General features: G+C 43.5%; 1 protein-coding gene across 1 annotated transcript in view; it reads right to left on the bottom strand.

The window, feature by feature from the left end:
* The window catches only part of RAB11FIP4 (RAB11 family interacting protein 4), a 125,071-nt gene that overhangs the window by 71,869 nt on the left and 30,292 nt on the right, over positions 1–22,910 (bottom strand). The window contains exons 2-3 of the mRNA XM_037808866.1: positions 16,780–16,867; positions 15,197–15,285 (exon numbers count right to left, since the gene is read on the bottom strand). Of these exons, the coding sequence (XP_037664794.1) occupies positions 15,197–15,285; positions 16,780–16,867 (177 nt within the window). The remainder of the gene's footprint in view (positions 1–15,196; positions 15,286–16,779; positions 16,868–22,910) is intronic.

Raw genomic sequence — 22,910 nt, 5'->3', positions numbered from 1 at the left:
AAATCCTTCAGAGTGCTCCCATATCAGCTGAGTCCCAAAACCCAGAGGCAATAGCCTCTTCAAGAACATCAAGTAGATGCTCATAAAGTTGACACCCCTTTTCAACATGAACAGGTTAGGGTGGTCACTGCCTAGACATCTCTAAAGATGAGGAAAATGATTAAACTGAGGAAGGGGTAGCAACAGACAAGATGGAATTTAACAAAAGATTATGAATACTAAATCTTTATATAATTTTCTTTTTTCTTAGTTGCTAGGGTATTAGAATAGTTAGAAGGAAAAAAATTGAAATGGTGGAACTGTAACCCATAGCATGCTTTGAAATTAGTTCTATAGCTACTTGTTAAATTGTAATTTGAAAGCTATACCTTTTTGTATATATGTCATATATATACAAAATTACCTGAGAGTTTTTAAGATTTGTTTGTGTGTATATATACATATATACATATATATATGTGTATCTACACACACACACAAAGATTTATATTTTAAGATTTGTATATACATTTAAGATTTGTATATATATGTTATATATTCCTTTTTGTATATACATTATATTTCAATAAGGAAATAACTGAAACTATTGTACTATAACTCATAACTTTGGAAATTTCCTATATATCTACTTGTTAAATAATACTTTGAAGGACACTACCTTTTGGTATATGTGTTCTTGTTCCGATTTGCTAATGCTGCTGTTATGCAAAATACCAGAAATGGATTGGCTTTTATAAAGGGGATTTATTTGGTTACAAATTTACAGTCTGAAGGCCATGAAAATGTCCACATTAAGTCATCAACACAAGTTACCTTCACTGCAGGAAGGCCAATGACATCTGGAAAACTTAGTTAGGTGGGAAGGCACGTGGCTGGCGTCTGCTCTGGAATTCTGGTTTGAAGACGGCTTTCTCCCAGGATGCTTCTCTCTAGGCATCTGGGGGTGTTTTCTTAATTTCTCCCAGGCAAACTCTGGATGAGCAAAAGTCTACTTTCAATGGCCATCTCCAAAATGTCTCTCTTGGCTGCAACATTGAGTTCCATCTATCTGAGCTCTAATATAGGAGTCCAGTGATCAAATCAAGACCCACTCTGAATGGGCAGGGGCCATATCTCCATGGAAATAGTTCAAACATTTCACCCACGGTTGATTGAGTCACATCTCCATGGAAACACTCAGTCAAAGGATTCCAACCCAACCAACACCAATACATCTGCTCCCACAAGACTGCATCAAAGAACACGGTGTTTTGGGGGACATAATACTTCCAAACCGGCACAGTTATATTTCATAATAAGGAAATAACTGAAACTGTGGAATTGTAACCTATAACATTCTTTGAAATTTGCTCTCTAACTATTTGTTAAATTGCACTTGGAAAGCTATCATTTTTATGTATATATGCTATATTCTACGATAAAAAAAATATGATTAAAGAAAAAAGAATCCCAGAGAGGATCAAACCACTTCCAAGTAACTTAACCACATTCCAGACAAAAAAGCTCAATGATATATTTTATAAATGGATAAGCGTAACCTGGCCATATAAAACTTTTAAGAGGGGGGCTACATGTATAAAGTTAAAAAGCAATGAGTAGGTTGGGAAGGGAGATGGAATGTTTTGGGTGTTCTTTGATACTTTTATTTTTATCTTTTTTGGAGCAATGAAAATGTTTAGGAATTGATTGTGGTGATGAATGCACAAGTATATGATGGAATTGTGAACAACTGATTGTATACTGTGGATGAAAGTATGGTATGTGAATATATCTCAATAAAACGGAATTTAAAAACAAAAAAAAAGAAGAAGGCGGCAGCCAACCTTTGTTGAGCTCCAACGCTCTGCCAGGCCTTTGGCATTTCATCCTGGAAGTGCTGTCAGCTGGCCGGAGCCCAGGGCATTGCAGGGGTCATGGCTTCATGAAGTAACCTGGGAAGCTTAAAGAAATACTGTCGCCTGGGTCCTACTTCTGGGGGTCCTGATTTAATTGGTCTAAGGGGTGGCCCGGCATTAAGAGACTTAAAAACTCCCAGGTAATTCTAACATGCAGCAAAGTTTGAGAACCCCTGTTTTAGACAATAGGTTTTCAACCTTGGCTGTGCGTTAGAATTACCTGGGGAGCTTTTAAAAATAGATGACTGCCCTCTCCCCAGCCCAATTAAATCAGAATCTCTGGAAGGTGGGACTCTGGCATCAGTATTTTTTTAGAGCTCCCCAGGTGATTCCAAAGTGCAGCCAGGGCTGAGAACTGGTAGTTTAGATTCTGCTGTTTCTGAGAACTAACATCGGTCCTTAGGTGATTGTGTGTCCGTGTGTGTTTTCCCACAGTTGCCTGTGTCAAAAATTTAACTCATTAGTGAGGGATCCAGTGGGTTAAAATAGCTGGTTCAAAGAAGAATAGAATAAATCAAAGTAAATACAGCCAGTGAAAGAAAGAATGCTGGAAAAAGATTACAAAGTCAGATGCAAAACTGGTTAATATCCTACAGGGTAATAAAACCCAAACTATTCCCTCTTGTTCACCTTTAACATATAAGAAGCCACTCTCTAAAGGTTCATCAAGCTCTAACTTTGGGAGTCTAACTTCTAAAGACCTGTGTGAACTGAGCCCAGGTCGGGCTAGGCAGGAGGTAGAGCACAGGGCTGTCCTAGGAACCAGGTGGCAAGAGGCAGAGGTGGGGAACAGATGGCCCAGGGCAGACCAGGTGGGGGAATCAAACAACAAGGGCTTCTACTTCTGTCTTGCCCTGTCCCATCCACCCTTGAAGTAATCAGGGACCAGCCACTGCCAAAGATGCCCTATTTATTCTCACAGAAACCCTTAGGCTTGCAGTCTATAAATTACTTTTTTATTTTGGGGGGAGGGCTGTTGGAAGACACACATACGCACACACACACACACACACACAATAGTGGGGCCACAGATAAGTAGAAAGATCAAGTGAGGCCACCCCCGCTCTGAGCTGTGAAACACCCTCCCAGGCTTTCCACCCACACCTCCGCCCGCACAGCTCAATCTGAGCTCTGTTTGTCAGAAGTACTTTTAGAACTTAAAAGTGCTGTTGTTGTAAGTGATTTTAGAAATGCTTGCTTTGGGATGGATGAAATTAAGCAATGGGGGGCCTGGACCTTCAAGGCTGGAAGCTACCCCCGGCTGGTTCTAGAGAAGAAACACAGGGTGGGTTGTCCCAAAGCCATTCCGGTAAGTTTGGGGTTTGGCAAAGCTCCTTCTGAGTATGAGCAGAAGAGCCAGTTTGGGTTCAGGCTGAAGTTCGGGCTCCCAGCGAACCCCATTAGTTTTGTCTTAGGGACCTGCTTAAGCACAGCCTTGCAAATACCTACTGGTTCTAGAGCTGGTGAGGTGGGTGGGAGGGAGGGTCAGAGGAGCTGGCGGGAAAAGACTAAAGCTGGATCTTTACTTCCTTCTGGACATCAAAATTAATACCATGGATTAAAGCTTTAAATATAAAAATCGAACACATAAAATACAATAAAATAATAGTCTATGGTCTTGGATGAGAAGGCCTTTCTAAGCATTACTAAAGGCAGAAAACATGAAGGGAAAAATTGATAAATTAACTACAAAAAATTAAAATTTTGCAGTCATAAAATTAAAAGACAAATGACAAGATGAAAAAATATTTGTAACATACATCAAAGAGTTAACACTTCCAGTTCTTATAAATTAATAAAAATGGACACATCAATAGAAACAAGGGGAAAGAATGTGGGTAGGTAATTCATGAAGAAAGAACTCCTAATGGCCAAAAAAATGTAATTTAAGAAGTTGAACTATATTATAACCCAAGAAAGGAATTCTAGTTGTTGCTTTTGAAATTGGAAAAAATCAGTAACACCCAGTATCAAAAGGACAGTAGGACTCTGACACAATCCTGAGGGGAGAGTAATTGATACAACTTTCCTGGAGAAGAATTTGGTAAGTGTATTGGAAGTGTTAAGATTTTGTATCCTTTTGATGCAATGGTTTCCAGCTATAGTAATTTATCCCAGAGGTCAGCAAATTTCCGTGAAGGGCTAGATAATAACTACTTTAGGCTCTGCAGGCCATACATTCTCTGTCCCATTTAGTGCTAAAGCAGCCAGTCTATAGGCAAACAAATGCACGTAGCTGTGTTTCAATAAAACTTTATTTACGAAAACAGGAGCCAGGATTTGGCCCATGGGCTATAATTTGCCAACCACTAATTTATCCTAAGCAGTGATCATTGCTGTAGGAAAAGAATTAGCTACAAAGGTGATCACTACACTGCTTTTGTAAATACCCCAAATTAGGTTAAGAAAATATGTGCCCAAAAATAAGGAACTGGTAAATAAAAAATGGTTATCTTCATATGATGAAATATTATGTAGCCATTAAAAATTATGCGGAAATGAGGTGTTGTAGTTTGCTAACGCTGCCCATTACACAAAACACCAGAAACGAATCGGCTTTTAAAAAGGGGGTTTATTTGGTTACACAGTTACAGCCTTAAGGCCATACAGTGTCCAAGGTAACACATCAATAATCGGGTACCTTCACTGGTGGATGGCCAATGGTGTCCGGAAAACCTCTGTTAGCTGGGAAGGCACATGGCTGGCGTCTGCTCCAGAGTTCTGGTTTCAAAATAGCTTTCTCCCAGGGCATTCCTCTCTAGGCTTCAAGTACTCAAAAATGTCACTCATAGTTGCTCTTGGGGCATTTGTCCTCTGTTAAGTTCTTCAGAGCAAAAGTCTGCTTCCCAAGGCCATCTCCAAAATGTCTATGTAAGGTGAAGCTCCTCTCTCAGCTCCTGTGTGTTCTTCAAAGTGTCCCTCTTAGCTATAGCAAGCTCACTCCTTCTGTCTGAGCTTATACAGTGTGCCAGTAATCAAGGCCCATGCTGAATGAGTGGGGCCACGCCTCCATGGAAATTATCTAATCAGAGTTATCACCTACAGTTGGGTGGGTCACATCTCCATAGAAACACTCAAAGGATTCCAAGATAATAAACACTAATATGTCTGCCCCCACAAGATTGCATCAAAGAATATGGTTTTTTCTAGGGGACATAATACATTCAAACTGGCACATGAGAGGAAGAAAATGGCAGCATAAAGAGGAGTGGAAGTAAATTAGTACCCCTGGAACAACTAATAAACAACCAGGAAGAACTAGTAAATAATCTGGAATAACTACTGACAGACAAATGTGACTGTCCACACATCATACACCAACCTGGATTGGGAGGAATAACCGAGACCACAGCATAAAATCTGTAAATAAAAACAGCGGATCCAAGCTGAGAGCCCCTTCCCCACATGGCAGCCCAAACTGCAAAACCTCGGTGTGGCATAAAGCAGCATTCCCAGAGCGAGTGAATATAGTTCAGTCCAGCCCCAACTGGGGTTTTCATTAACAAATGTGGACTGCTCAATTCAAGCTATGAATCCCCAACAAGCAGACAGAGGCTTTTAGTATCGACTGACCTTGGAGAGCCCGAGGACCTCTCGTGGAAGAAGGGGGAGCCCAGAGGACCAGGTGCTGTCTCTGGCCAACGGGTGAAACTGAGGGCAGCTGCAGACTGGCCCTGAAGGGGGAATTTCTCTCCCTTTTTCAGCTCAGTGGAGAAAGCCGCAGCCAATTTCAGTTCCCATTTCTCTGACCCAGACAAGGATGGAGGTAGCAGAGTCAGAGAGACTATTAAAATGCAAATGATATCTCCCTAGGGGGTGTATCTTCTCTAAGAGGAAAGGGGTGGGGCCCAGCTTTACTACCCGCCTTCCATTCAGAACCAGACCTCAGAGCCTGGGGGAAAACAGCAATGGGCCACACCTCCTTACACCAGCCAGGAGTGACAGGCTGACAGGCACCACCTGCTGGGCAGAAAAGCACAGTGGCTTGAGGCCTCACAGGGTGTGTCAATCTTCTAAGACACACCTTCAGGGAAACCGGATACTACTGCACCCTTCTGAGACCTGAGCTCATTCTGGTCTGGGAAAACTTGAGTAGGGTAACCAAGGAATCCAGATGCATAGACAACAGAAAACTACAACCTATACTAAGAAAAACGAAGTTATGGCCCAGTTGAAGGAACAAATTTACACTTCAACTGAGATACAGGAATTTAAACAACTAATGCTAAACCAATTCAGAAGTTTAGGGAAGATATGGCAAAAGAGATGAAGCGTATAATGAAATTGAAAGTTCGAGAAAACAACTGGCAGAATCTATGAAAATGAAAGGCACAACACTAGAGATGAAAGACACAATGGAGGCATAGAACAGCAGATCTCAAGAGGCAGAAGAAAACACTCAGGAACTGGAGAATGAAACACCTGAAAACCTACACACAAAACAACAGATAGGAAAAAGAATGGAAAAATATGAGCAATGTCTCAGGGAACTGAATGACAACATGAAACTCATGTATGTGTCATGAGTGTCCCAGAAGGAGAAGAGAAGGGAAAAGGGGCAGAAGCAATAATGGAAGAAATAATCAATGAAAATTTACCATCTCTTATGAAAGACATAAAATTACAGATCCAAGAAGCTCAGCATACCCCAAACAGAAAAGATCTGAATAGGCCTACGCCAAGACACTTAACAATCAGATTATCAAACATCAAAGATAAAGAGAGAATCCTGAAAGCAGCAAGAGAAAAGCAATCCATCACATACAAAGGAAGCTTGATAAGACTATGTGTGGATTTCTCAGCAGAAACCATGGAGGCAAGAAGGAAGTGGGGTGATATATTTAAGATATTGAAAGAGAAAAACCACCAACCAAGATTCCTATATCCAGCAAAACAGTCCTTCAAATACGAGGGAGAGCTTAAAATATTCTCTGACAAACAGACAATGATAGTGTTTGTGAACAAGACACCTGCTCTACAGGAAACACTAAAGGGAGCACTGCACTCAGATAGGAAAAGACAGCATTTAGAAGTTTGGAACACAATTTTGGGTGATGGTAGCACAGCAATGTAAGTACACTGAACAAAGATGACTGTGAGTATGGTTGAAAGAGGAAAGTTGGGACCATGTGGGACACCAGAACAAAAGAAGAAGGATAAAGACCGGGACTGTGTAATTCAGGGAAACCTAGGGTGCTCAACAATTGTGATAAAAGGCACAATATGTTTTTACATGAGGGAGAACAAATGAATGTCAACATTGCAAGGTATTAAAAATAGGGCGAGATTGGGGAGAAAATACAATCAATGCAAACTAGAGACTATAATTAACAGAAACATTGTATTATGCTTCCTTTAATGTAACCAAAGCAATATACCAAAGCTTAAATGCATATAAGAGGGGGACATAGGGGAAGAGTAAGGGACTCCTGGCATTGGTGGTGATGTCTGACTTTTTATTCTACTTTAGTTTAATGCTATCTTTCCTTTTGTTGCTTCCTAGCTGTCATGTTTTGTTTTGTTTTGTTTTGTTTCTTTCTTTTTTCATTTGTCTCTCTACCTTCTTTGACTCTTCCTCCTTTGTGGAAGAAATGGAGATGTCCTTATATAGATAGTGGTGATGGTGGTAAATACATAAATACATGACTATGCAGGGAACCATCGATTGTTTACTTTGGATGGAATGTATGGTATGTGAACAAAACCATCTTTAAAAAAAATGAGTTGATGAAACCTTGAGGGCACTATACTGAGGTGAAATAAGACAGAAAAATAAGGACAAATATTGCAGGGTCTCACTAATATGAACTAATTATAATATGCAAACTCATAGACATGAAATATAAGTTACCAGGATATAGAATGAGGCTAAAGAATGGGGAGTGGTTGCTTATTATGGGCAGAATGTTCATCTAGGGTGTACTTAACGTTTGGAAATGGACAGAGGTGATGGTAGCACATTGTGAGAATAACTAACCGTGATGAATGGTGTGTGAAGGTGGTGGAAAGGGTAAGCTCAGAGTCACGCATGTCACCAGAAGGAAAGTTGGAAGTTAAAAGATGGGAATGTATAAAACAGTGAATCTTGAACTAGAACAAATGTATGACACTATAACTAGAAGTTAATAATAGAGGGGCATATATGAAAAAATACATAGCTATTGCAAACTATATACTACAGTTAGTAGTATTTTAACATTCTGTCATCAACAGTAACAAATGTACTATACCAAAACTATGAGTCAACAATGGAGGGGGATTGTTAGGGGTATGGGAGGACTTGAGTTTCCTTTTTTTTGTGTTTATTTCTTTTCTGGAGTAATGAAAATGTTCTAAAAATTGAAAAAAAAAATAATTGTGGTGATGGATGCACAGCTGTATGATGGTACTGTGGTCAATTGATTGTACACTTTGGATCTCTGGATAATTGTATGGTATGTGAACAATCTCAATAAAAAAAGATTAAAAAATTATCCAGAAATGTAGTATGGCTATATTGTTAAATAGAACTAAGCAGGTTAGGAAACAGTATGCAAATAAACTATTAAAACTAATAAAGGAGTTTAGTAAGGCTATCATTGTAAGACCAACATATAAAAATCAAAAGCTGTCCTATACAATAGCCATAACCAATTAGAAAATGTAATAGCAAAATTATCATATTCATAATAGCAGTAGAAACTCTCAAATATAAATTAATCTACCTGAGAAGAAATGTGCAGGGCATATTTGAGAAAATCATAAAACTTTCGCGAAGGGCATAAAAGAAAGCCAGAATTAATGAAGAGATGTACTGCATTCTTGCATGAAAGCATACAACAGTGTAAAGAAGCCAATTCCCTTCATTTGATCTACAAATCCAATTTCAAACACAATCTCTAACAGGATTTTTAAAATAGATTTGAGAAAATGACTATTTTACAAGAGAAAAATATGTAAGAATAACAAAAATGTCTTTTTTTTTTAAAGGAAAAACCATAAAAGGGTGTCCCCGATCAGATATCAAACTATAAAGCAAGAGTAACTGAAACTGTGGATTTGGCTTAGAAATAGGTAGACAAATAGATAAATATAACAGACCAGAGACTAGAAAGAGACCCATGGTTACATGGCATTTTAGCATATAAGGTGAAATTTCAAAAGAGTAGGGAAAGAACTATTCAACAGCAGCATTTGGGACAGACGGAGATCCATGTGGAAAATAACAAAGGCAGGTAGCTACCCCCACCAAAAAAACAAAAATAAATTCCAGGTGGATCAAAGAGCTAAACATAAACAGTTTTTAAAAAGTATTTGGGGAAAAAAAGAATATGTTTTGATCTTGAGGTAGTCAAGACAGAAATAATACACAAAATATAAATCACATATAATAACTATGATTACATCAGAATTTAAAAGTTCTGTACAATAAAAAGACACCAAAAAACAAGATTAAAATACAAGCAAAATGTATAAAGGTTGAGAGAATATATAAAGATTTTTGATAAATCAATAAGAAAAATACAAACAACCCAACTGACAATGGGCAAAGAATAGGAACATGCAATTCATAAAAGAAGAAACCCAAATGGTCAGTGAACAAAAGAAAAGAGAGTCTACCTTGGTGGTGAACAGGAAGGCACAAATGAAAGCAATAATGAATTTTGCTCCATCAGACAGTCAAGGGGAGAGAAAAGGAGGGGAGGGGAGGGAATGTCAGTAGGTGGATGATCACTTCCAGGGTTGGTAAGAGGGATGAGAAAATGGGCACCCTCATATACTATTGAATGATACAATGGGTACGGTCTTTTTGGAAGAAAATTTTGGCAGCATCTAATAAAAAATAAAACCCAGCGATTCCGTTTCTGCTATCTAATCCTGGAAATACTTAGAGAGGCTCTAAGGAGCGCGGAGGAGGGCGCCGTGCCCATCTACGTGTGAAGGGGGTGAGCTTGCCTCAATCTCGGCCACCCCAAGGTGAGCATGGAGCCACGGGGGAGCAAACATGGAGCCATCCTAGAGGGGGAGGCTAAGGCCATGACCGAGGGCTCAGGGCTGCAAAGGAGCTCAGCTGCAGGTTCCTGCTCCCGGCTGGGGAGACAGGCAGCAGAGCAGAGGGAGCTAGGGGAGGCTTCCTGGAGGAAGTGGTAACTAAGCAAGTCGTAAAAGATAAGTAGACATTAGCCCAGTGTCAGTGGGTGGGAGGACATCCTGGGACAAAGAAAACATTTGTGCAAAGGCTCAGAGGCAAGAGGAAACATGGTATTTTCAGAAATGAGTTGCAGTTAGGTGTTTGCAGTTTGGGGGTATGAGATGTGCAGTGGTGAGAAAGAGGGCAGAGAAGTGGGTAGGAGCCAGTTGGGGATTTTATCCCATTGGTGAGGAGGGGTCCCAGAAGGGCTCTAGAGGGGAGTGACAGCACCCTCCCAGGCAACTCGGGGTAGACAGTTGGAGAGAGAAGGCTGGGGATGAAGAGGAGGCCCTGGAGAAAGGCTGTGATGAGGGGTTGAGGAGGTGAGTGGGGTAGGGAGGATTCCGAGGCTGGCAGGATGTGGGGGCGTCAAGGATAACTGACCTTCTGGCTTAGGGGGGTTCCCTGAGATGGCATCCACAGAGGAGGGGCAGGCAGCCTGGCGCACTTACTGTTCTATGGCCCCCTGTTAATCAGCCCACGTGGGAGAATAACCACGGGCCAGGATCTCACAGAGTTTGTGGGGCCAGGTTTGATCTCCTCACCGCCTCGGCCTCTGAGGGACCCCAAGCTCCTAGCATCTCTCCCCTGACCCGTGCACCTGAGGGAGGGGCTCCCCACACCTCTGATACCCCTCCCCATGGAGACCCTGCATCAGATAGTCTGGGGGTTGCCAAAGGTGGGGACAATTGGCAGCCCTTTGAACAAATCCCATCTTACAAGGGACTCATAGGGTATTTCCTGAGACCACGGCCCAGGGGTGCCACCCAGGGGCCCAGACCCAGGACACCGGGGGGTGCAGTGGGAGGGTGGGGAAGTGTGTGTCCAATTCCCCTGGATCTGGGAGCTTGGTCACCAGCCTGCTCAAAATTTGAGTTTCCCAAGCCTTCAATGAAACTTCTGCCATGCCAGGCCACACAGGCTCTGAAGACCCAACAGGGTGATACCCAGAAAGTTCAAGAAAAAGGGGGCAGGGCAGTTCTGTCCAAATGATTTTGCATCGGCCCGCAGGTCTGGACAGCAGGGGGCTCACGGAGCCTGGGAGGGGGCGAGGGGGGCAGGGAGCTTGCTGTTTACCAGCCAACACTAACACGCTTCCCTCTTAGCTAGGACCCACCATGGAGTCCGAGGTCTCTGTCCACACCCTGAGGGGAGGGTCTGGTGGGGGAGGGGATGTCAAGGCTTCATCTCCCTCCACCAGGGCCTTGCACGGTCCCCAAGTTACTGTACAGATTTGCGTCCCTGGAGCCACCTGGCAAGCCCGGGTAGTGTGCCAGGCTCCTGCCGGCTCCCTCGGTCCTGAGCTGACCCCTAGGGGATGGCTGCAGCACAGCAAGGAGCCAGGCCAGGCCCACCGGAAGAGGGCCCCTCTGCCCAGGGAGCTGACACCTTGCCCCTCCAGAGGCCAAACGGAGCCTGGGGCAGCACATTCCAGGAGCCTGAGCCATGGCGGGGCGCGTTCACATCACCAAGGCCTGGGGTCTCCACAGTGTCAGCAGGCTGGCCTTTGAACTGCCCCCCTCCACCCCACCCCAGTCTCAGGAGCAGAGCTGGGGTCAGCCCCACTGCCCCGTGGGCACTGACGGGCCAATGGCCCACCGCATCGCTGTGCTCCAGCCACCTGATGCACAGGGAAGGAAAACCCATATGCTTAAAAACCCCAGAGAGAAAACGAGATCTGGGGCTGCTGAGATAGACTGATAGGGTCTCTTTGCTTTTCTATAAACTCCAGATTTCTAAAAAAAATTAATAATACTTTATTAACTTGTGCTGGTTTGAATGTATTATGTCCCCCAAAACACCATTATCTTTGATGTAATCTTGTGTGGGCAGACATATCAGTGTTGATTACATTGTAATTCTTTGAGTGCTCCTGTGGAGATGCGCCCCACTCAATGGTGGGTGATGACTTTGATTGTATAATTTCCATGGAGGTGTTACCCCACCCATTCAGGGTGGGTCTAAAGTAAATCACTGGAGCCATATAAATGAGCTGACAAACAGAAGGAACTCAGCGCAGCTGAGAGTGACATTTTGAAGAGGAGCTACAGCCAAGAGAGACACTTTTAAGAAAGCACAGGAGCTGCAGATGAGAGACAGTTTGAAGACAGCCGTTGAAAGCAGACTCTTGCTCCAGAGAAGCTAAGAGAGGACAAATACCCAAAGTGCAATTAAGAGTGACATTTTTGAGGAACTGCAGCCTAGAGAGGAATGTCCTGGGAGAAAGCCATTTTGAAACCAGAACTTTGGAGCAGACGCCAGCCACGTGCTTTCCCAGCTAACAGAGGTTTTCCGGACACCGTTGGCCAACCTCCAGTGAAAGTACCCGATTGCTGATGTGTTACCTTGGACACTTTATGGCTTTAAGACTGTAATTGTGCAACCAAATAAACCCCCTTTTATAAAAGCCAATCCATTTCTGGTGTTTTGTATTCTGGCAGCATTAGTAAATCAGAACAAACTCATTATATCCAAATTTTTTTCATTTCAGTACGCAATTAATACTTTTAAATTATTGAGATGTTTTACATTCTTTTTTTCACCCTAAGTCTTTGAAATCTAGTGTGTATTTTATTTTATTTATTTATTTTTTTAATTCAGTTTTATTGAAATACATTCACACACCATACAATCATCCATGGTAGACAATCCACTGTCCACAGTATGATAACATAGTTATGCGTTCATCACCTCTAGTGTGTATTTTATACTGACAAAATTTCTTAATTCATACTAGCACATTTTAAAAGCTGAATGGCAACCATGGGACAGCGAAGCTCTAAGAGATGCAAGTAAAGTTGTCTGATGCAAACTTGTACCAATTCTGTGTTTGAACAGAAGATTTTCAAGTCTCTATGGATAACTTAAATTACATGAATGCATAAGCTACCATGATCTCTCCACTACTTTTTAGTCTATTTCTCATCGTTTTGCTGAGATTTGTTTCTAAGATCTCCTTTGTTTTTATTTGTTTGTTTGTTTTAAAGAAGTTGTAGGTTTACAGAAAAATAATGCATAAGATACAGAGTTCCCATATACCACCCTATTATCAACACCTTGCATGAATATGGTATAGTTGTTACAATTACACTTGTTTTAAAATTGTACTATAATTATACTATTAACTATAGTCCATTGTTTACATTAGGGTTCACGTTTTGTGTTGTAAATTCCCATTTGTTTGTTTTTAAAATTTTTGTTTCTAGTAACATATATACAATCTAAAATTTCCCCTTTTAACTGCATTCAAATAATTGAGTGCTGTTAATTGCATGCATAATGTTGTGCAACCATCACCACCATCTGTTACCAAAACTTTTCCATCAACCCAAATCGAAACTATAATTTAAGCATTAAGTCCCCCTTCTCTACCTCCTCCCCAGTCCCTGGTAAACTGTGTTCTAGTTTGTGACTCTATGAATTTGCTTATTCATATTACTTCATTCCAGGGAGATCATGAACCTTGAAGACATCATGTTGCGTGAAATAAGCCGGACATAAAAGAACAAATATAACCTCCAGATTTTGTAGCCAGGAGAAAAAAAACTGCTTTCAAAAGAAGAGTACCCGCTTGGAAGCCAGCTCTTCACACCTGTTCCTCCCCATTCCTCCACACAGCGTCTGTTCTGGAAGTGTGAGGGCACAACATGGGGGGGGCACAGCGTGGGGGCACAGTGTGGGGGCCACGGAGGCAGCCCCCGGCCACAGGGAGCACAACCCCCCTCCCAGGCACCGCCCTGCCCTCCGGCACTCAGAGGCCAGGCTTTACTTTGACACCAGTATCCAAGAATAAAACGAAAGATGCGAACTTGCGATTTCAGCATCACTTTCTTACACTCATCACCCAGATAATGGCAGGCAGAGGAAGGGAATTATTAAAGGCCTGTTTCCTCCTTCAATTTTCACAACAAACCTGTGAGATTGGTATGAAAAGCCCTGTTCTACAGTTGGGGAAACTGAGGCCTACCAGGGGGTGAAAGTAACTTGCCCAAAGTTGTACAGCCAGCCCTTGGCTAAGTGGTTCTGGACCCAGCTCCCCGTGAATGACTCCACTGCCCACCTCCCCGCACTGCCTCCTGATTGACATCCCATGAAGGGCCCACTCCGGAAACCTCCTGGGCACTCAGGGCTTGTCCCACTTTGGGGGTCCTCAGCCCTGGTCTAGTCCCATAGGTTGGCTCCAAACACTCACCCCCCAGGAGCTGGGCCCATCCAGCCTGGAGCCGGCTCCCTCACATCCCTGAGCCTCTCATTTGGAGCCTGGCTCCCTGCGGTTTGCCCACCTCACCTTGAGGCCTGTACCTGGTGCCCCACTTTGGTCTCTGCCACCTCTGGGTCCTGTCCTTCTCCAATGTCAGTTTGCTTGGCGCCTGCAGCACCTAGGGCCCTCTTTACAGACCTCCCTTCACCCAGCGCTGCCCAGAGACCCCAACCCTGACCCCACTCCCCAGCCGGCTCCCGAAAAGGGTGTCATTGTCTCTGGGGATCTGGCCTCCTTCGGCAATGGAAAATACTTATGTTTCGGGGATCCGGATGAAGCACCAACCAGAGATGGAGAACAGGTTTTGCAGCTGGCCTTGAGGAGAAACCAAGAAAATAGCCCTGGGGTACCTCTGTCGTAGAGGACCTTAGACATTGTCAGCACACGCATGCTTCTCAAGCAGTGTTCCTCTGCAGGTACAAAGCTGCAAGTGTTTGGAAAAACTGTTCCAAATTTTATAATAAACACACTATTAGGTGATGATAAGAGTCAAACAGAGCCATTGGGGCCTGCCAGCTCTGGCTTATGGCACAACGAAACGGGAAATTTTCTAGTCCTGCCTGCTGCTGACCTCAAGCCTGTCCCCGTCCCTCTCTGGGACTCAGTGTCCCACCAAGGGGGAGTAAAGATGCTCTGTGAGGACCCCCAGCTCTAACACTCTCGACTGTGGCTTCCCAAGGAGCCTCTTGGATCCTGTTCCCAAAATGACTTCTTGAGTTCAAAGCTAGAAGACACTGGGAAGGAAGCGCTGGGCCCTCCCAGACACTGACCGGGAAAAGCAAAGGAAAGACCGAGAAGGCAAGGCCGAGGCGCGGGAGGCTCTCTCACCTCTTCCGGAAGCGAGGTGTCCGAGGCCGCCCCACCTCTTACCTGCTCCACGCAGTCTGGGATCTCCGGTGCACAAGGCAGCGTCCCTGCGCTCTCCACGGACAGCACGTCCTTCAGCAGCTCCTCACACCCTGCGGACAGACAGCAAAGAGTCACATCCTTAGCCTGACATGGTAGCTTTGCTTCTGACTTATGAGCCTTGGGTGAGAAAGGCTGAGGGGACGAGGGGGCCCTGAGTCTCTGAGAGATCGGTTGATCATTCAAAGGCAGGAATGAAGCCCCCAGGCAATAGAGAAGCTGGTTCAGGGCACGCTGGAGGAAGCTGACACAGGCCTTTGCAAGGAGAGAAACTCCCAAATGTGCAGGGCAGGCTGGGGGCAGAGGAAATCAGGGAAGGCTTCCTGTAGGAAGAGATATAATGCAAGTCTGCCCTGCTTGGTTCGCAGGGACTCTGAACACATGCCTTGACCTGGGGCTGAGGCCCCTGCAGTCTGCAAACTCCAGAACATCTAGGTAGGATAGGATAGGGCCAGTCTTGGGAAGGCTCACCTCCTGTTGACTCGGCCACACAGGGGGCCTCTCTCCCCGGTTCCTGAAGTTATATCGGACAATGGAGGTAAAACCTGCTAAGTGTCTAGGATACGGCCAGTCTGTGACAGATGCACAGTCAGTGGGGGCTCTATAGAAGCAAATAAATCCATTCAGAAGGCCTTCATCAGGGGCCTGCTGTGTGCCACCTCCCCAGCCTCTCACCTCACTTCCCTTTGCTCCTCACTTCTACGTAATTCCTGCTTCCTTCCCACCCTCCCAGGACTTGGAGGTACTCCACAGAGAAGGATCCAACCCACACAGACAGGAAAGCGTGGCTTCCTTCATAAACAACTGGAAAGCCCCAGGTCTCTGAGAAGTAAACGTGTTTTCTCTTTGCAGCCGGGGGAGGGCTTAGCAAGCCCACCTGGCCGGTGGCCTAAGCCACCTTCTCCAGACAAACAGCTAAGTGTGGAGAGCGGCTGTGTTCTGACTCCTGGGCTCTCTCACCACTGGCATTTGAATTTGGGCGGAAAGAGAGACGTTTCACAGATCCTTCAAAAGGGAGGCAAGGAAGGAATGATGAGGGGTGAGAAGGACCAGAGAAGGGGGAGGGAACAAATAAAGGAAACTAAGAAGCGGGGAGGGAGGGCGGATATAGGGTGACCAGCCTGTTCCGGTTTGCCCAGAACTATTCTGGTTTTAAAACTGGAAATCCTGCATTCTGGGAAACCCCTCAATCCTGGGACAACTGGGAAAACCCTAAAGGGAGATGGGGGAGGGAGAGAGAAAAAGGAAGAGGAAAGAAAAGCAAGGAGGCAGGCTTTCTCCCCCAGGGAACAGTGTGGGCAGGGCCAGGCCCCCGACGCCAACTGTGGGCTCTGGGGCACAGGTTCAGGGAAACACACAGCCCCTCCCCGGCTGGGGCATCTGTGGGGGTCCAAGACCCTTCCTCTGAGCCCCCCCACCTCCACCCCAAGAGTAACTTCTGGAACAGCTCCTAGGCCCCCAGGACCCCCGTGGGGAGGAATTGGGGCTCGCACCGAAGCCGCCCCAGCCTGCTCCCTGGACCCCCAGCCCCTCCCAGGAGACCTCACCTTTCATGGCGAACACCCCTCGGCAAAAGTCCTTGAAGTTGATTCTCCCCAGGTCGTTGGGATCCAGGTATTTCACAAGCTTTTCCACCTGCGGGAAGGAAGGAGGGACAGGTGTGAAGCCCCCAAAGACGTCTGAGGACCGAAGGAGCTGGGGGAGGCTGGGGTGGAGGGAGGGCTGGCGACCAAGCCCGGGACACTGGTGGCCCCCCGAGCCCCTCTCCTCCCTCAACCTGGGGGTCAGCACCAAGCCCCGGACGGTTGGGGGTTCACTTTATTCTCCTCAGGTTGTTGGACGACCAAGTGAGGAAAAGCACAACCGACCCCGATCTGTTTGGGCCGAGCCTCCTCACCTCCCTCCCTCCGCAAGCCCTTTCCCCCAGAGGCGCTCGCACAGGGAACGTGAACCATCTGCTGACTTTTAAAAATAGTGGTTTCCTTCATACAAAAATAATACAAACATATTGCAGAAAATCTAGAAAAGAGAAGGAAGCAAAACCCGTTTCCCACTCCTTAATTTTCTTTTAAAAGACATAGTTTTCACCATATAGCTTTTTTTTAATGCAATTTATTGAGATATAGTTACACACCCTAAAATCCATCAAAAGACCACGTTGCTTTTTATTTTGTAATCTGTAAGTCTCAGAGACCCTTGGTCAAATTCTCCTTTGTCGACAAGGAAAAAATACTGATGTGACTCTGTGTCAATTATTTGAAATGACAAATTAAGTAAGATTTAAGGCAAAACCAATGAGAGTCTTTGACATCAAGGCGGTGGCCGTATTTGTGGCACGGTACAGGAGGGAGGTGGTTCTAGGGGTGCTTCTGGGGGTGGATGAAGTTCTAGTTCTTGATCCATGTGCTGGCTACTCGGTGAGAGCTCATTGGGCTGTGCGTGTATGGCCGGTGCATGTTTCTGTTCTTCAATAAGAGGTATTAAAAAAACAAATTACTAGGGGCTGGGGTGGGGGCTAGAAGATGAGGAGCTAAAGCTTAATTGGTTCAGAATTTCTGTTTGAGGTGACAGAAGAGTTTTGGTAACGGACGGCGGTGATGGTGGCACAACATTGTGTACATAATTAACAGCAATTATGCATTTGAATGCTTTGGTTAAAAAGGGATATTTTAGGTTGTATATATATGTTAATAGAATAAAAATTCAAAACAAACAAACAAACATGGGGATGTAGAACACAAACAGGGAACCCTACTATAAACTACGGACTATAGTTACTAGAATAGTACAATTATAATATTCTCTCATCAATTGTTACAAAGGTACCACACTAATGCAAGGGGTTAATAATAAGGGTGCAATATGGGAACTCTATTCTCTGCATTTTTTTTTCCTTCTGTAAATCCATTTTTAAATTGGGTTGGTTGTCTTTTTGTTGTTGAGTTGTAGGATTTCTTTATAAATTCTGGATATTAAACCTTTAACAGATACCAGTTATGTGGTTTCCAAATATTTTCTCCCATTCTGTAGGTTGTCTTTTTACTTTCATGATGAAGGCCTTTGATGCACAAAAGTTTTTAATTTTGATGAGGTCCCGTTTATCTATTTTTTCTGTTGTTGCTCATGCATTTGGTGTAGTCTAAGAAACCACTGACTAACACAAGGTCCCAAAGATGTGTCCCTACATTTTCTTCTAGTTTCATAGTCCTGGTTCTTATATTTAGGTCTTTGATGCATCTTGAGTTAATTTTTGCATAGGTGTGATACGGGTCACTGTTCATTCTTTTCCAAATGGAGATCCAGTTTTCCCAGCGCCATTTGTTGAAGAGACTATTCTTTGCCAATTGAGTGGACTTGGCAGACTTGTCATAAATCAACTGGCCACACCCTCTCTCTCCAGCTAAGCCAACTCAGCAGGTGAACTCACTGCCTTCCCCACTACGTGGAACCCAACTCCCAGGGGTATAAATCTCCCTGGCAACGCAGGATATGACTCCCAGGGAGGAATCTGGACCTGGCACCGTGGGATTGAGAACATCTTCTTGACCAAAAGGGTGATGTGAAATTAAGCAAAACAAAGTTTCAGAGGCTGAGAGATTTCAAATGGAGTCAAGAGATCACTCTGGTGGACATTCCTACGCACAATATAGATAACCCTTTTTAGGTTTTAATGTATTGGAATAGCTAGAAGTAAATACCTGAAACTATCAAAACTGCAACCCAGTAGCCGTGACTCTTGAAGATGACTGTATAGCAATGTAGCTTACAAGGGGTGACAGTGTGATTGTGAAAACCTTATAGATCACACTCCCTTTATCCAGTGTATGGATGGATGAGTAGAAAAATGGGGACAAAAACTAAATGAAAAATAGGGTGGGGGGGTATGATTTGGGTGTTCTTTTTTACTTTTATTTTTTATTCTTATTTTTACTTTTTCTGGTACAAGGAAAATGTTCAAAAAATAGATTGGGGTGATAAATGCACAACTATATGATGGCACTGTGAACAGGTGATTTACACCACAGATGACTGTATGATATGTGAATGTATCTCAATAAAACTGAATTTAAAAAATAAAAAAAATCAATTGGCCATAGGTGTGAGGGTCTATTTCTGAACTCTCGATTAGATTCTGTTGGTCTGTATGTCTGTCCTTGTTGCCAGTACCACACTGCACCATCGGGACTGCCCCCTCTCACTCATCCACTCCACTCCCAAACCACATCCCAATGCTCCCTTCGTTTCACATCCCCCTGGGACCCAGCCTGGGCACAGCAGCGTCATCTCCCTCTTGGACTATGCACGTCTCCCAGTTCAACTCCCCTCTTTCTCATCCAGCCCCTTCCAATTCAGCCTCCACTCCAACTGGATCACGTCCCCCACTCCCTGCTTAAAAACCTTCCAGTGACTTTCCATTGTACCTAGGATGAAATTCAAACTCCACAACATGGCCTGTAAGGCCCTTCGTGATCTGACCCCACCAGCCCCATCTCCTGGCTGCTCTCTCTGTCCTCCCTGCACTCCAGCCACCCCGGCTGCAGCCAGCTCCTCAAGCAAACCAAGCTCCTTGTAGTCCCAGGGCCGTTGCACATGCTGCCCTCACTCTCTCAAATGCTTGTCCACACCTGCTTGGCATCTGGAAGGTCTGCTCATCCTTCAGGCCTCTGCTTGCACCTTTACTAACTTTCCCTCCTACAGTGTGGCCTGTCCTGACACCCCCCATCTAATCAGTGTCCCCTACCTACTCTTAGCCTTTCTTGTAGCAGCCTGTATTTCCTTCAAAATTGCTGCAATTTGAAATTATATGTTTATGTGATTATTTGATTAACTGGTATCTTCCCTTCTAGAATATGAGCTTCCTGGGAGCAAGAACCATGTCTGTTTTTTGTTTGTTTGTTTGTTTTTCTATGAAATATAAAGCTGATTTTTTTTTTTTGGTGTTTTGTTTTGTTTTTAATTTTTTTTAATTGAAATTGTTCACATACCATACAATTATCCAACGATCCAAAGTGTACAATCAGTTGCCCATGGTACCATCATACAGCTGTGCCTCCATCACCACAATTTTTTTTTTCAATTTTTAGAACATTTTCATTACCCCAGAAAAGGAATAAAGACAAAAAAAAGAAAACTCATATCCTCCAATACCCCTAACCACCCTCCCTCCATTATTGATTCATAGTTTTGGTATAGTACATTTGTTACTGTTGAGGAAAGAATGTTAAAATACTACTAACTATAGTATATAGTTTGCAATAGGTATATATTTTTTTCCTACATGCCCCTCTATTAACTTCTAGTTATACTGTCATACAGTGTTCTAGTTCATCGAAGAGATTTCCAATATTTGTACAGTTAATCATGGACACTGTGCACCACAAGATTCACTGTTTTACACACTCCTATCTTTTAGCCTCCAACATTCCTTCTGGTGACATACGTGACTCTGAGCTTACCCTTTCTACCACCTTCACACACCATTCAGCACTGTTAGTTATTCTCACAACATGCTACCATCACCTCTGTCCATTTCCAAACATTTAAGTTCATCCTTGTTGAACATTCTGCTCATAACAAGCAACCGCTCCCCGTTCTTTAGCCTTGTTCTATATCCTGGTAACTTATATTTCATATCTATGAGTTTACATATTATAATTAGTTCATATCAGTGAGACTCTGCAATATTTGTCCTTATGTGTCTGTCTTATTTCACTCAATATAGTGCCCTCAAGGTTTCTTCATCAACTCATTTTTTTTTAAGATGGTTTTGTTTACATACCATACATTCCGTTCTAAGTAAACAATTGCTGGTTCCCTGTATAGTCATGTATTTATGCATTCACCACCATCACCTCTGTCTATATAAGGGCATCTCCATTTCTTCCACAAAGAAGGAGGAAGAGTCAAAGAAGGTAGGGAGGTAAAAGAAAAAGAAAAAAGAAAGAGAGAAGAAAAACAAAACAAAACAAAACATGACAGCTAGGAAGCAACAAAAGGAAAGACAGCATTAAACTAAAGTAGAATAAAGAGTCTGACAACATCACCAATGCCAAGAGTCCCATACCCTTCCCATATGCCCCCCCCCCCCATATGCATTTAGCTTTGGTATATTGTCTTGGTTACATTAAAGGAAGCATAATACAATGTTTCTGTTAACTATAGTCTCTAGTTTGCACTGATTATATTTTCTCCCCAATCCCACCCTATTTTTAACACCTTGCAAGGTTGACATTCGTTCTACTTCATGTAAAAACATATTTGTACATTTTATCACAATTGTTGATCACTCTAGGTTTCACTGAGTTATACAGTACCAGTTTCTATCTTTCCTCTTTCCTTCTGGTATCCCACATGATCCTAACCTTCCTCTTTCAACCACACTCACAGTCATCTTTGTTCAGTATACTTACATTGCTGTGCTACACTCTCCCAAAACTGTGTTCCAAACCTCTCACTCCTGTCTTTTCCATTCTGTCTGCAGAGCTCCTTTTAGTGCTTCCTGTAGAGCAGGTATCTTGTTCTTAAACTCTGTCATTGTCTGTTTGTCAGAGAATATTTTAAGCTCTCCCTCATACTTGAAGAACAGTTTTGCTGGATATAGGATTCTTGGTTGGTGGTTTTTCTCTTTCAGTATCTTAAATATATCACCCCACTTCCTTCTTGCCTCCATGGTTTCTATTGAGAAATCTGCACATAGTCTTATCAAGTTTCCTTTGTATGTAATGGATCACTTTTCTCTTGCTGCTTTCAGGATTCTCTCCTTATCTTTGACATTTGATAATCTGATTATTAAGTGTCTTGGCGTAGGCCTATTCAGATCTATTCTATTTGGGGTATGTTGAGCTTCTTGGATCCAAAATTTTATGTCTTTCATAAGAGACGGTAAATTTTCATTGATTATTTCCTCTATTATTGCTTCTGCCCCTTTCCCTTCTCTTCTCCTTCTGGGACACTGATGACACATACATGTCTGTGTTTTGTATTGTCATTTAATTCCCTGAGACGTTGCTCATATTTTTCCATTCTTTTCTCTATCTGTTATTTTGTGTGTAGGCTTTCAGGTGTCTTGTTCTCCAGTTCCTGAGTGTTTTCTTCTGCCTCTTGAGATCTGCTATTGTATGTCTCCATTGTGTTTTTCATCTCTTGTGTTGTGTCTTTCATTTCCATAGATTCTGCCAGTTGTTTTTTTGAACTTTCAATTTCTACCTTATATACACCCAATGCTTTCATTATATGCTTCATCTCTTTTGCAATATCTTCCCTAAACTTTTTAAATTGATTTAGCATTAGTTGTTTAAATTCCTGTATCCTAGTTGAAGTGTAAGTTTGTTCCTTTGATTGGGCCATTAACTTCGTGTTTCTTAGTGTAGGTTGTAGTTTTCTGTTGTCTAGGCACCTTGTTTCCTTGGTTATCCCAATCAGGTTTTCCCAGACAGGAATGGGCTCAGGTCTCGGAAGGAGGCAATAGTATCACATCTCCCTGAGGGTGTGTCTTAGAAGACTGATGCACCCTGTGAGGCCTCAAGTCACTGTGCTTTTCTGCCCAGCAGGTGGCACCTGTCAGCCTGTAGTTCCAGACTGGTGTCAGGAGGTGTGGCCCGTGGCTATTTTCCCCCAGGCTCTGAGGTCTTGTTCTGAATGGAAGGAGGGTAGTAGAGCTGGGCCCCACCTCTTTCCT

The sequence above is a fragment of the Choloepus didactylus genome, chromosome 18 (genome assembly GCF_015220235.1).
Source record: "Choloepus didactylus isolate mChoDid1 chromosome 18, mChoDid1.pri, whole genome shotgun sequence".
Taxonomy (NCBI): Eukaryota; Metazoa; Chordata; class Mammalia; order Pilosa; family Megalonychidae; genus Choloepus; species Choloepus didactylus.
The sequence above is the reverse complement of the archived record's forward strand: the minus strand, read 5'-3'. Positions and strand labels throughout refer to the sequence as shown.